Consider the following 14,702-nt stretch of genomic DNA (forward strand, 5'->3'; position numbering starts at 1 on the left):
TTATTATTATTAATAATAATAATAGTTTTTTATTGTATACTTTGCTCTGTTATATACACACACACACACACACACACACACACACACACACACACACACACACACACACACACACACACACACTCTATATATATATATATATATATATATAATTCTTCAGTATTAGGTGATACCTTTTTTATTTGGACTAACAATGTATGTCATAGGACAAGCTTTCGATAGTTTTCTTCTCTTCCTCAGGTCAGCAATACTGAGAAAGAGAGGAAAACTCTTGAAAGCTTGTCCTATGACATAAATTGTTAGTCCATATAAAAAAGGTATCACCTAAGACTGAAGAACACATATATTCTGCACTATCGTATATGTATGTGTATATATTTGTGTTTGCCCTTGTATTGCTCCTCTAATTGGCTCACCTGGTACAGAATTTGCAAGTGCTATGCCAAGCTGCACATCAAAAGAGGAGGATGAAGATATTAAAAGGGGGCTGAAGCCTCCCACCCCCTACTGAAACACGTACTTGACACAGTTTATTCATAAGGGATGGTTATTTGTGGGGCAATATGGAATAAGGCATTGGCCCAGTACGGTTGTTGAGCTCTCTGCCTTGAGATGTGAGATGTAGGGCGGCTGAGGGATTGGTGTGACTGTCATTTCTTTGATCACAAAGGGTTACCCATCAGTGGTGTCCAACTCCAACCCCCTTGCTGACCATGTCCAAGGCTTCAGCTGATCTGTATGAAGACACGGATTGCATCTGTTCCTATGGGATGAAGTTAACCTGGGATATTAATGACCCCAAACTCCCGCAGGTAAGCTGGGATCCCATTGCAGCGAATGACAACTGATGTTCACATCATTCCTGTTTGCTAATCATCTGCACTTAACTTGCATATTGAGACAGAAACTCAGCAACATTTAAATATGTGTTAAAGGTTAAAAAGGGACGCTCTTGAAATATTTTCTATTCGGTTTTAAGATAAGCAGAGGTTGTTGCAAAACTGCTTCCATTTTCCATGCTTGAAATGCTTGTGTCTTTAAAAATGTGTGGGGCAATATTTTAAAACACACACCTGAAGGAAATTGACACGTGTATTTATTGCAATAATAACATGGATCAATATACTGTACTGTATATACAAATATAGGTCCAGTAACTATGTAACATGAGGTTGAAATCAATGGACATACTGTATGAATTTGTTCAACCTCACCCATCACACTGCAGTATGTAACTATGTCATAGTTTGATACCTGCTCACAAGGGCAGATTTAAGACAAGCAGATTAAGAAAGATAAAGGCAAACTGAGATATAATCAGGTGTTTCTCCTTTGCAAAAAATGTTCAACAGTTGCTTCAAAATTGGAACCCAGAAATATCCCCTCGTTTAGCTGCAGGGGAAGCATTGTATGTGGTGTGATTTCGGGGTGAAGCAGGTGAGGGGACCTGTCTGCGACGTGTCACTGTGCCCATAATACGAGACCTATATTTTTCCCTGAAGAAAAAAAGTAAATATATATGTGTGTGCCTGTGTGTGTTGCTATAGTTTTCGAGAGTATTTTACAGAGGATAACTGCTATTGTATAATGCTACCCTATCTCATTTTAATAATATATAATGATACATTCACAATGGCAATATAATATAGGTGTCATTGAGTAATTGAGTATTTTTAATGCTTGGAATTAAATTGGATGTTTTTGGTATAAGTAATCATTTGATATGTGTGTGTGTGTGTGTGTGTGTGAGAGAAAGTGTGTGTGTGTGTGTGTGTGTGTGTGTGTGTGTGTGTGTGTGTGTGTCCTTGTTTACATCAGCATAGTTTACTTCGCTGAAACGAATTAAAATGACCTTGACATTGTCTTACCTAGAATTCATTTTAATGAAAAATATGAGCCAGAAAGGGAAAGCAAGATACAAAACAGCTAGTCCTACCATTGACAATATTTCGTTATGCCTTTGATTATGTTGAGTATATTACTGAATACTTATTCCATTTGGTGCTATTTTCCAATATATACTGTAGATGACCTGCATAGGAAGCAAGATTTGGAAATTAGAAAGAAAATGACAAATAGATACATCATAGCCTTATCTGCTTCTCTAATATTACTTTTTTTTATAAAAAATGTTAGGAAATTGGAAAACAAAATGTTAAATACTTTTTGTTAAAATAATAATAGTAATAAAAATAATAACAAAAGAAAAAATGAAACGGAATATACAGTATGAGCACTCAGAAATCTCCCCTTAAAAAATGAAATACTTCAATAATATTTCCTCAAAAAAGTAATTTTTTGCTATATAAAAAATGATCAATTAGCTTCTCCACTCCTCCACATCACACTATATATACATCAAATAAAATATATAAACCCCAATTAAAAACAAGAGGACACAGACACCTGAATAGATCTGGAAAAGCATGGAAATCAGTGTGTATGAATTCATGAGACAACTGGCTAAATTATGTTCTATAATTAATATGGAGTCGTTCAAACCATCTATATCCAGCACAAGTCCCAGCAATTGCCAAGAAAGTGCATGAAACTCACTAAAGAGATGTTGACTCAAAAGTTCTGAACAGAAATGAGAAAACTCCCATTATTTCACATACCTGTATGCTTTTCTCTTGAAAAAATGTGGGATTGTTTTTGCACTGGTCCTGCAGCTAAGAGATTGAGACCGATTTTTTAATTGTCTTTTAACTGCAGTTAGGGGAAAAAAAAAAAAAAAAACAACAACAACAACAGCACCTGATTTCTCACCGAAAAAAATCCCATTGGAAGCAATAAGGATTTTCTTGTCATAAATCTGGGGCTGTTTTTTGCTTCTTTTTTCTGCACCCTGTTCTCAGTCAGGAGACAATGATAAATGATCCATAAGGAAACTGCATTAATGTCTTATTAGTCCTCAATACATGAATAAACTATTTTTATTAGGTTTATCCAATGTAATAAACGTATCACCATATTTAGCAAAGGGAAAAGCCCGATAACTTTCAATAATATTTTCTTAAAATGAGTTCCAGCTACTTACATCGGACAATAGGGCCAGTCTCCTGCTAGCAACAACGTATCAATAATATTAAAAATAAAACAAAACACAACATATAGCACCAGGTTCTTAGACTGTGATAAATTGACGTATTCATTACACATTCCTGAGACTTGACGTTCAAATATATATATATATATATATATATATATATATATATATATATATATATATATATATACATACATACATACATACATATATATATATATATATATATATATATATTTATATATATTACAGTGTTCGACAAACCTATACATTTGCTCGCCCCGGGCGAGTGGATTTAACCCCCGGGCGAGTAAATATTGGCCCAAGCAGCACACGTTTGGTACTAGGTGGCGAGTAGATTTTTTTGTGTGGCGAGTAGATTTTTTGGTGATTTGTCAACCACTGTATATATATATATATACTTTTTGTTGCAAATTATTGCACCGTGGCTGTGTGTGTGTGTCAAAAAGTCTTCCTGCATGTATTCTGTGGCAAAACTGGAGCAAAACATTGCACTACAGTATACAGATGCAGCGGCCGTTATTCGAACACTTCATGCGGTGTATAACTTGGAATACCCATGTCATGGCGCATCATTTCTTCCAACCGTACTGCCTTAAGACGTGAGTGCAGGTCAGTGCAGAAAATGGCATTTTAGTGTTCTGGTTTTTTAAACACCTGCAAATTGACACAGTAACACAGTACTGTACACATTAGAATTCATTTCTGCCACGGATACGCGAAGAATTGCACCCAAAGAAATCAGAATCCATGAAATTCAAACAAATCAACCGCCATAAACACAGGTGTGCCTGCCGCGTGGATACAGCAGAGCACACGAAAACAGCTCCGTGAAATGTTAGAATAACGGCCACTGCATTTGTATCTACTGTATCAGATGCGATAGGAATGTTTTTCCTTGATAAACTTGATAAAAAGATTGTGTTTGCAGCCGGGAGACTTGGATAAATGACCCTCATAATTTATAAGCTCCTTAAAAAAAATATTTTGGATGTTCTGCATTGGTTTAGAAAAAACAGTGGTGCCCCTTTCAAAGACCTCCAGGTATACAACTGGGACAACACTGCAGCAGAAAGTGACTCCTGCTGACTTAGTAAAGAAAGAACATGTCTTATTGGGTTTAACGGGAATTTCGTTTCTTGATGAATCCGGTGGCAGGTTTCGCCCCATCTTTCCACCAAATATGCTGTCAGGGAAGCTTGATACATATCCTTCTAATAATCAGACACAATTTACTTGCAGGGATATTACCATTGTATTGTATTGTATGTCTTTATTTGTATAACTCCATTAATGTACATAGCGCTTCACAGTAGTAATACACGTGGTGGTCATATAAATAACAAATAATATAAACAACAGGTCATGGGAATAAGTGCTTCAGACATAAAAATTAACATTTAGGAAGAGGAGTCCCTGCTCCGAGGAGCTTACAATTTTCACAGGACATCTGAATGGGTCTATTCACTAAAGTCTCCCGGCTCCAAACTGGGGCAAATAATGACCCCAGATTTATCAAAGAAACGGGATCCCATATAAAGCATTTTTTTTACACTGGTTTATCAAAGTTTTGCAGTCAGGAGACTTCAACAAATAATAACCCTTCAGGGCGACTCAAAGGGGTTTATTATAAAAGTCTCCCGTCAGTGAATCTGTGGCAAAAGATATTGCATTATTCCCAATTAAAAACCAATGGCGTTTTCTTCTTTAATAAATCTGATGCAATCATTTAGCAGAGGGTTTTGCTCCGATTTAGCAGGTGGGAAAGCCCCAAACTCCTAACAAAGCTGTATTTAAAGAACCTGCTCTTTCATCCTGACACCAGGAAAACATTCACAAGCGTAGAAGTCTGCGATATCTAGTGCAAATGTGTCATCACTTTTACTGGAGTGTTACTCTTCAATTGTGGGCTTCTTCATGACTGAAACCACTGCCCAAACACCTGAATCTCCCATCACTTTGGCATGTTGGAGATTGTATATTAAAAGTTTTTTTAAAAAATCAAAGTCCCCCTGTCTGCATCAGATTGCTCAGATTGATCAGACTGATCAAATTAATCAGATTGGTTTCAAAGGGATATTTGTTTCTTGATAAAGTGCTTTGTTTTTTTGCCCCAGTTTTGCAGCTCGGAGACTTTGATACTGTACATAATCCCCATCGTGTTGTGCAAAAATATATATATTACACTATATGTATCAAAGAAAACAAATTCTATTCATTTCCATTGGAGTTTTTCTTTGACAGATATGAAGCAATGATTTTGCTGTATAAGTGCCTAACTTTTGCCTTAAAACATAGTACTTTGGTCTTATGGGGTTATCTACTAAAGTCTTCTGGTAGTTAAACTGGGGCAAAGTCTGTGCAAAATAATTGCAACAGATTTATCAAATGAAAAATTCCCATTGCTTTAGTGGTATTCCCTTTCATTCATAATTATAGCTCTAGTGTCGCACTGGGTTTGCCCTACGTTTTCAGCCAGGAGACTAGTAAATAGACCCAATAGTCTATAGTTTTGTTTGATTTAAAGTCCAGATTCTTGTTTTCATCTTTCACAGGACCATGTGATGGTCATAAAGATATATGTACATATATCAAAATCTCCTGGCTGCAAAACCCCGGGAACCCATGTGCAAAAATACTGCATCAGATTGATTAATTTCCCTCTCATTTTAAAGAGGCAATCCAGGCCACACTTAATAATAATAATAATAATAATATATATAAAGACAAAAGGGACAGGCACTCCTAAATGCAAAAACGTTCAAATGTATTGACTCAACGTTTCGGTTCCCACTGCGACTTCGAGAATGGTCCCATTGGGGAACCGAAACGATCAGCAAAGACCCTGCTTCCTAGGGTTAACTAAATGTCCGCCTTTAAGTTTCAATCAATTCTTTAGACAGTGTAACTCAGCTGCTAAAATATATTCTTACATTACTAAAGTAACATTATCTATTATTACAGTTTGCAGCTGAAACGGCTGGGGATATTGGCATCAAATGATCACAAACAGGAAAGTGTTACAAAGATCTTGCACTTCTGGGGAGGTGGGCTAAAGCTTGATATAGAAATCAGAGGATGCTCTGTATATTAAAACTTATTAAAAATGGCATTAAGACTTGCATTTAAAACAAAATGTAGTAAGTATTATCTAATACTACAGAACTGATTTATTTAAAAAAAAAAACGCTTGTAGGATATTGCTTGCATTTCTCCTTTAATGGGTATGTTTCTCTTTGATAATTATGGTGTAATATTTGTGTTAGAGTTTACATACATATATATGGTGTGGTGGGTGTAGGATTTGATCCTACAGGGTGTTGTGTGTGAGTTTCAATGGGAAATGTTTGTTTTCATTCTGTGCAGTGTTTGCAGCTGCAAGAAACAAACCCCAGAAAGGGAAATCTAATACTAGCATAATGAGTTATATTATTGGGGCAGGAAAGTAATTTCACTGAAATGGGACTACTTTCTTAAAATTAAAAAAAAAACACGTGTGCTGTTTGTCTGCAGCCTGGAGAATTTGGTAAAAAGTCTACTTATTGAATTCAATCGGGAATTTGAACCAAAAACCGCAGGTCATTATGCTTTATTAGTGCAACTCCCTACAGATGCATTACCCATGTGATCTCCTCCATGAATATGCTGAAATAAAAAAAAGTCACATTCCCATACCCATTGGCTGACAACACATAGGCTAAACATCTCAGGCTGGTGATCACATATGTTGGTTACTTAAGGTTCTCAAGGCTTTGGTAGAAGCAGCTAATGGAGGCTGGAAGTGTATAGAAATGCATGGCATCAAAATACAATGCGTCATGTTTATTTTGTGAGGGTTAACTATATTTCATCACTGCAAATCACACTTGGTTTCTGTGATTTCATCCTATGCAATGTTATAAGATCTGATATTATTATTTGAGTGATGTATTTTGCTATCTCTCTTGGCCAATACTGTATATTGGGGTTTTCCTTGTTTTTAAGATGTCCTTGATGTATTACATCTGTTGCACTTGACAAGAAGTTTTTCTATGGATATTATGTATTTACTATATTCTATCTATTATTAAGTTTTTTTTCCTCCCCCTCCCCCCTTTTTTTCTTTTGACCTGCTTACCATAAATCAGTTTTCTTCTGTTTTTTTGGACATTTAAGGTCTGGAAAATACTTTGTATATACCATGATTAATTTACCATGTTGATATACTATATATTATTGCAACATGGATCTTTATCTAACATCAATGGTTTAGATTGTATAGGAATTCTTTGTTCCTAATTGTCATAGCAACAGATGTGATTACAATTAACTGCAATTACCTTCAGCTGCATTTTCAGTACACAGGAGGGACTATATTAGAGTGCTCAGCACACAGTCCCAACCATACTCCTTGAAAAAGAGCCTGAAACGCGTAGGAGGTTTTTTTCTGTTGTATTTTGTTTGTTGTTTGTTTTTTATGTAGTCCAATAAACTTTTTTTACCCTTCATCCTTCTGGTGAGCTGATGGTGCTTATTTCTGGGACTCTGCTGTTTCGTGCCAATCTATTGTTGTTCATGGTGATCACATATGTTGGTTACTTAAAGTTCGCAAGGCTTTGGTAGAAGCAGCTAATGGAGGCTAGAAGTGTATAGAAATGCATGGCATCAAAATACAATGCGTCATGTTTATTTTGTGAGGGTTAACTATATTTCATCATTGCAAATCATACAATGCCTTTGTAAAATGAATGCCAATGTGACTATTGTTAGGCAAAGGTATACATGAATATAATGTACCAAATAAGGAAACATGTTGATCAGGGGAGTAATCTGATTGCCATAAGTTGGAGTCGGGAAGGAATTTATTTTTCCCCTTATCAGACAGCATTGGATGATGTGTCACTGGGGTTTTTTATTTGCCTTCCTCTGGATCAATATACTGTAAGCACGAATATAGGATAAGTACAGCGGCGGAATTACAAAGTGCCCTTAGGCACTCGCCTGTGCCTGCCGCCTGTGCCTGCCGCCTGTGCCTGCCGCCTGTGCTTTCCACCTGTGCTTGCCGCCTGAGCCTGCCGCCTGTGCCTGCCGCCTGTGCCTGCCGCCTGTGCCTGCCGCCTGAGCCTGCCGCCTGTGCCTGCCGCCTGTGCCTGCTGCCTGTGCCTGCCGCCTGTGCCTGCCGCCTGTGCTTGCCGCCTGTGCCTGCCGCCTGTGCTTGCCGCCTGTGCCTGCCGCATGTGCTTGCCGCCTGTGCCTGCCGCCTGTGCTTGCCGCCTGTGCCTGCCGCCTGTGCCTGCCGCCTGTGCTTGCCGCCTGAGCCTGCCGCCTGTGCCTGCCGCCTGTGCTTGCCGCCTGTGCCTGCCGCCTGTGCTTGCCGCCTGAGCCTACCGCCTGTGCCTACCGCCTGTGCTTGCCGTCTGTATCTGCCTCCTTGCTGCCCCTTCAGAAAACGGCGTCAAATGACGCCACGGACGTCATCAATGTGATGTCGCACGGCACCACGTTACTATTTTAATGCGGCGTCGTTACATCATTTGACATCGCGACATCACTGTTGCCATGGCAATGAGATGCCATGGGACGTTGTTTGTGATGTCTGTGGTGTCATTTGACTCTAGATTTTGAAGGAGAATCAGGGCAGCAGAACGGAGGCGGCCGGCACTCGTAAGTAAGTTCCTTCCCATTAGGTACAATAGGCAGAGAGCACGGCAAATGCAAATGGGGATGCCCCCAAATTTTGCTGCCTTAGGCCCGGGCCAAACGGGACTAATGGAAATCTGACACTGGATAAGTATCTGTTGTCTACATTTAGCATAGGATGAACTTGATGGACATATGTCTTTTTTCAACCTCATCTACAATGTAACTATGTAACTACAATGTAACTATGTAACTACAATGTAACTATGTAACTATATAACATGGCACATCGGAGCATTAGTAAATGATCTCCTGAAAGCAGCAATACTCCTAGAAGCCTCTATGACTATATACTGTAGTGTGGGAGGGCGCAAACTTTTGGAGCTGCACCCCCTGCCTGTTACTCCTCACTCTCACGTCCACTTACCTTGTTTGCCGGCGTCTACTGACGCCGAGGGGTCACGTGACCCTGCAGCGTCATTTGACACCTCATTACCATGGTGACGCATCACAGGAACTATTCTGAATACCGGTAAGTGATTTGCAGGGGCCTCACACGATCCCCCGGCATTTAATTTAAATGCCTCGGGGAAGATGCCGCAGAGCAGCTGCAACCATCAAGCCCCCCCAAAAAATTCTGCACCCCTACTTTGCGCACCCCTGCTCTAGGGTCTTATTCTATATCTACCAAAGCGGCTGCTTGGTTTTGTTTTTTGGTAAAAACTCCCAAATGCCTAAAGGTATTTTTGTCTGAAACGGACTAAGTGACAACTTTGGCAGATATTGTATTACCCCCATAATGTGAGTATCTTTCCCCCTCTTGATCTCTTGGACACACACACATATATATATATATATATACAAATATAGCTGTATGCTCATCTGCATGTCTTAGGCAGGTCTGCAACCCCGCCTTTCCCCATTATCACCCAGCATACAGCACTTCCACTGCAGCAAGGGATTCTGGGAAATGATATGCAAATGAGCACACAGTGTCACTTTTTGCCTCAATAACCATTTTTAACATGGTTCCCTATAGGCTTAAGCTTGCTGCATGGTCACAGCTTTGAGCACAGCCAGGGTTAAGGTGCATACCCAGAAAACCACCCACAGACAGCTGTTTCGACCTTGATGGGTCTCATCAGTGTGGGGTTGATTTTACTGGGAATGCAAGAGAGGCTATGGGATAGGCTAAACCATAATACCGAGTTAAGTTATGGTGAGTAAAAAAAGTGACAAAAACCCTCCACAGGAAAGCAAATATGCAAATATAGCTGTATGCTCATCTGCATGTCTTAGGCAGGTCTGCAACCCCGCCTTTCCCCATTATCACCCAGCATACAGCACTTCCACTGCAGCAAGGGATTCTGGGAAATGACATGCAAATGAGCACACAGTGTCACTTTTTGCCTCAATAACCATTTTTAACATGGTTCCCTATAGGCTTAAGCTTGCTGCATGGTCACAGCTTTGAGCACAGCCAGGGTTAAGGTGCATACCCAGAAAACCACCCACAGACAGCTGTTTCGACCTTGATGGGTCTCATCAGTGTGGGGTTGATTCTAACTGGGTCGAAACAGCTGTCTGTGGGTGGTTTTCTGGGTATGCACCTTAACCCTGGCTGTGCTCAAAGCTGTGACCATGCAGCAAGCTTAAGCCTATAGGGAACCATGTTAAAAATGGTTATTGAGGCAAAAAGTGACACTGTGTGCTCATTTGCATGTCATTTCCCAGAATCCCTTGCTGCAGTGGAAGTGCTGTATGCTGGGTGATAATGGGGAAAGGCGGAGTTGCAGACCTGCCTAAGACATGCAGATGAGCATACAGCTATATTTGCATATTTGCTTTCCTGTGGAGGGTTTTTGTCACTTTTTTTACTCACCATAACTTAACTCGGTATTATGGTTTTTATATATATTAATATATATATATATATATATATATATATATATATATATATATGTATATATGTGTGCATTTTGGACCCAATAAACCACTTTTATATTATAGTCTCTTGGGCTGTGCCGGTATATTGCATCTCTAGGGATCCTCACAGAGTATATATAGAGTTCTCCTCTCGAAAGCTTGTCCTATGACATAAATTGTTAATCCAAATAAAAAAGGTATCACCTAATAGTGAAGTATTAATTTATTCTGCACTTTCGCAACTGGACTAACACGACTATTTTGATTAGCACGGTCTCCTGCTTTAATTATACTGGTGTAATACTGATTCAAGGCACACATGGTACTAAAAGTAATTGTATCCTGTCCCTGATATCATGCTTCTGTGTAGGAGCTGAAGCAGTTTGACAGCTTCCAAGAATGGACGGATGGCTATGTGCGCTTCATATACAGCGGGGAGGACAAGAACGCCCAGCGCCACCTCAGCGGCTGGGCCATGAGGAACACCAACAACCACAATTGCCAGATCCTGAAGAAGTCCTGCTTGGGAGTGGTGGTCTGCAGTCGAAACTGTATCCTGCCAGATGGCAGCAAGTTGCAGCTCAGGCCCGCGATCTGCGACAAGGCACGTCAGAAGCAGCAAAGTAAGTAGGAGGACCTTTCAGCAACTTTTGTAGCTTTGTTAGGCACGGAAAAGAATGTATATTCGATGTTGGGTTTGATACCATTATGTTTTGTGTAGGTGATGTGCCTTTGACGAGTCAGTCCCTGGACCAAAGTGAAGTGCTGGCAGTGGCATATTTATTAGGCTGAGATTATACCAAGTGCTGCAAGGTGGCAGCACAATTCTGTGCCGTCACCCAGCGCTGCCGCAAAGCAGCATCTTGATTATACCTGGGAGAGAGAGCAGAGGAGGCTTGGAGGCGTGGTGGAGGCGTGGCAGTGAGCGGTTCGCCCTCATTGGCTGAACCGCTCATGTGACACGGCCGTCACAAGAAAAAAACTAAATCCTCTGTCTCTTCCCCAGCCGTCTGTTTGGCAGTCGGCCACTCTGCGACCATCGCGTGCGGTAGGATTTTTGCATATTATTTTGGCGCCGCTACACGCGATGCAGCGCGCGTTTTTGGGTATAATCACGGCCTTAGTCTAAATGGACTGTAACTAACACAAAGCAATTGGGATAGGAATCACAATCAGGATAGGAGCTTGCGGTATAGATACTCTATTGCAAGAGTTACCCCAAAGTAATATAGTAACAGAGGTTATAAGGTCTAAAAAAAATAAAAAACTTTATTAATACATTACAATGACATAAAATAAGGACAAATCTGGTGAGCAGTTGAGTGAGGGGTTAACCAGAAGTTGGTGTAGTAATAAATTGCTGTTATGGGAGCTAGATCCCCTGTATTGATTGGAGTAACCAGACTAATCTTTTTAGTGCACCATGTTAGGTAGTCTAATAGCATCTGCATATGGTTCTGGATGGCAGTAAGAATCAAGCAGGATCTAGAGGTAACCAAGCTGATCTTATTAGATCATCACATTAGGTGATCTGTGCGAATGGTGACACTGTGTGTCTGGTATAAGAGCTTGGGAGAGAGAGCCCCTCCCTTCCCCCCTCCCTCCTCCCTTTCCCCCCCCTCCTCCCTTTCCCCCCCCTCCTCCCTTTCCCCCCCCTCCTCCCTTTCCCCCCCTCCTCCCTTTCCCCCCCCCTCCTCCCTTTCCCCCCCCCTCCTCCCTTTCCCCCCCCCCTCCTCCCTTTCCCACCCCCTCCTCCCTTTCCCACCCCCCCCTCCTCCCTTTCCCACCCCCCCTCCCCCCCCCTTCCTCCCCCCCCGCTCTCTCCCCATTTAGACATTTATCCGAGGCTCCCAAATCTTAAAACAGGGAACTCATTCTATGGCGCAGGAGGGCTGTCAGCCTCTCCATCCTCATAACCTCATTAATTCTCCTCGCTACCATACGTTTTGCGGGAGTATTCTGATTCTTCCAATATACTGAGATCAAACATCTTCCTGCCGTTAGAATGAGAGATCAATTTTTTATTACTGTGATCAATGTCCTCTATTCGGTTGCCTAGAACTATAATTAATGGATCCCATGGAATTTTAATTGCTGTTAACCACCTCTATCAAACTTTGTCCTACCTTCAATACCTCTGAATTTTGGGGCATAACCACAAAATAGGTACAAGATCATCAACCTGGCCACAACTCCTCCAGCATATATTTGAAGCTGCTGAGTGGTAAACAGTGTGATACACACTACATGCCTTTTACCAACTTTTTTCATGTACGCAGATATATTACCCCCTTTTTAATTCTATAATATATTGTTGAATTTGCTTCACTATTTGGCGTTGTGCGCTGTTTTCTTTTGTTTCCATTCTCTTAGTGTGTGTGGGGTGCTGAGCCACCCCTGCGTTTACAGCTGCAGACGCCATTATCCCCAACACGGTTATGTGGCACTTATTATTTAATGTATAATTATCTCACTGTGGGAGTTGTGGTTTAATTTTTTATAAATTTGTTATCACTAAATTGATGGTATAGTCACTGCACTGTATATATTTATACATTTAAACTTTATAGGTAGTTAGGTAGTAGCGCACAGTTTTGTTTTTTGTGTATATATTTGAAGTACCTGGATAAATTAGAATAAGTCTCTTTGGAGTCAGATATCAGCGAAAAATTTATAAATATATATATTTCTTGATCTTTCAAAGTCTCTGTAGAAATAGTCCCTCTCCCCTCGCGCCCCCCTCCTTACCGTGGCTCTGATGTTCTGGCGTCATGACATCACGTTGCCATGGCAATGCGACGTCACGTTGTTATGGCGATGCGTCACCAGGAGACTCTGAAGCAAGGTAAGAGAGCGTCACAGAGGCCTTCACCGCTTCCCTGGCATTTAATTTAAATGCCTTTGGGAAGCGCGCCTCTGTAACCCCCGCGCCCCCCGCCCCCTGCAGAGAATTTTGCGCCCCCCACTTTGCACACCCCTGTCAGATAGACAACTGACGATATCTATTTTACTATTATACTACATGATATCTATTTTAGGGGGGGTGGGGGGCTCTCTCTCCCAAGCACTAATACCAGACACAGTGTCACCATTTGCACAGATCAGTAGATTACCTAATGTGATGATCTAATAAGATCAGCTTGGTTACCTCTAGATCCTGCTTGACTCTTACTGCCATCCAGAACCATATGCAGATGCTATTAGACTACCTAACATGGTGCACTAAAAAGATTAGTCTGGTTACTCCAATACAGGGGATCTAGCACCCATATAAGCAATTTATTACTATACCAACTTCTGGTTAACCCCTCACTCAACTGCTCACCAGATTTGTTGTTGCTTTTAGGTTTTACTTTCATTACCCCTATTTAATTACGCCATTGTATTAATAAAGCTGGTTTTTGTACCTTCTAACCTCCGTTAGTACGTTTCTTTAGGGTAACTCTTGCAATAGAATATCTATACCACAAGCTCCTATCCTGATTGTGATTCCTACTGTACCCCAATTACACATACTCCAATTACTTTGTGTGAGTGACCGAGTGCATGCAATCTGGGGACTTCTAGTTTCTCTACATCCACTCTGGGGGATGAGACACCTGTGTTTGTCTGCATGTATACCTAGTGCCTGTGTTTGTCTGCATGTATATCTTCTCCCCTAGTGCCTGTGTTTGTCTGCATGTATATCTTCTCCCCTAGTGCCTGTGTTTGTCTGCATGTATATCTTCTCCCCTATGGCACCCGCTACACCCCGCATTCTAGGAGTGCTGGTATCTATTTTGTTTGTAAATGTACTGTGGGTTACCTGCACGTGTCTTTTTTAAGATCAGATAAATACCTATTTTTCTAATGCTTTCAATGTAACTAAATGCTTTGTAGTGTTTTTACGACCTTTACCTTATTTCTTTTGTATTTAGACTGTTGGTTAACTTCTCTACAGTATGTATCAGCAAATTGTTATTAATCCATGAGGGTTTTCCCTTTTGGCGAGGGGCGCAAACCCGTTATGACACCATCGTTAGGGAAAGAAAAAAAAATTCCCAAGGTTAAAAAAAGGAAACATATTCGTGTGTACTTTATTTTTAAA

General features: G+C 40.6%; 1 protein-coding gene across 1 annotated transcript in view; it reads left to right on the forward strand.

Annotated features, from left to right (window-relative positions):
- Window positions 1-713: 713 nt before the first annotated feature.
- GCM2 (glial cells missing transcription factor 2) overlaps window positions 714-14,702 on the forward strand; it is a 39,839-nt gene continuing 25,850 nt past the window's right edge. Inside the window, exons 1-2 of the mRNA XM_075589060.1 lie at window positions 714-812; window positions 10,986-11,238. Coding sequence (XP_075445175.1) covers window positions 714-812; window positions 10,986-11,238 — 352 coding nt within the window. The remainder of the gene's footprint in view (window positions 813-10,985; window positions 11,239-14,702) is intronic.

Source organism: Ascaphus truei, chromosome 2, assembly GCF_040206685.1.
Source record: "Ascaphus truei isolate aAscTru1 chromosome 2, aAscTru1.hap1, whole genome shotgun sequence".
In the NCBI taxonomy this organism is placed as follows: Eukaryota; Metazoa; Chordata; class Amphibia; order Anura; family Ascaphidae; genus Ascaphus; species Ascaphus truei.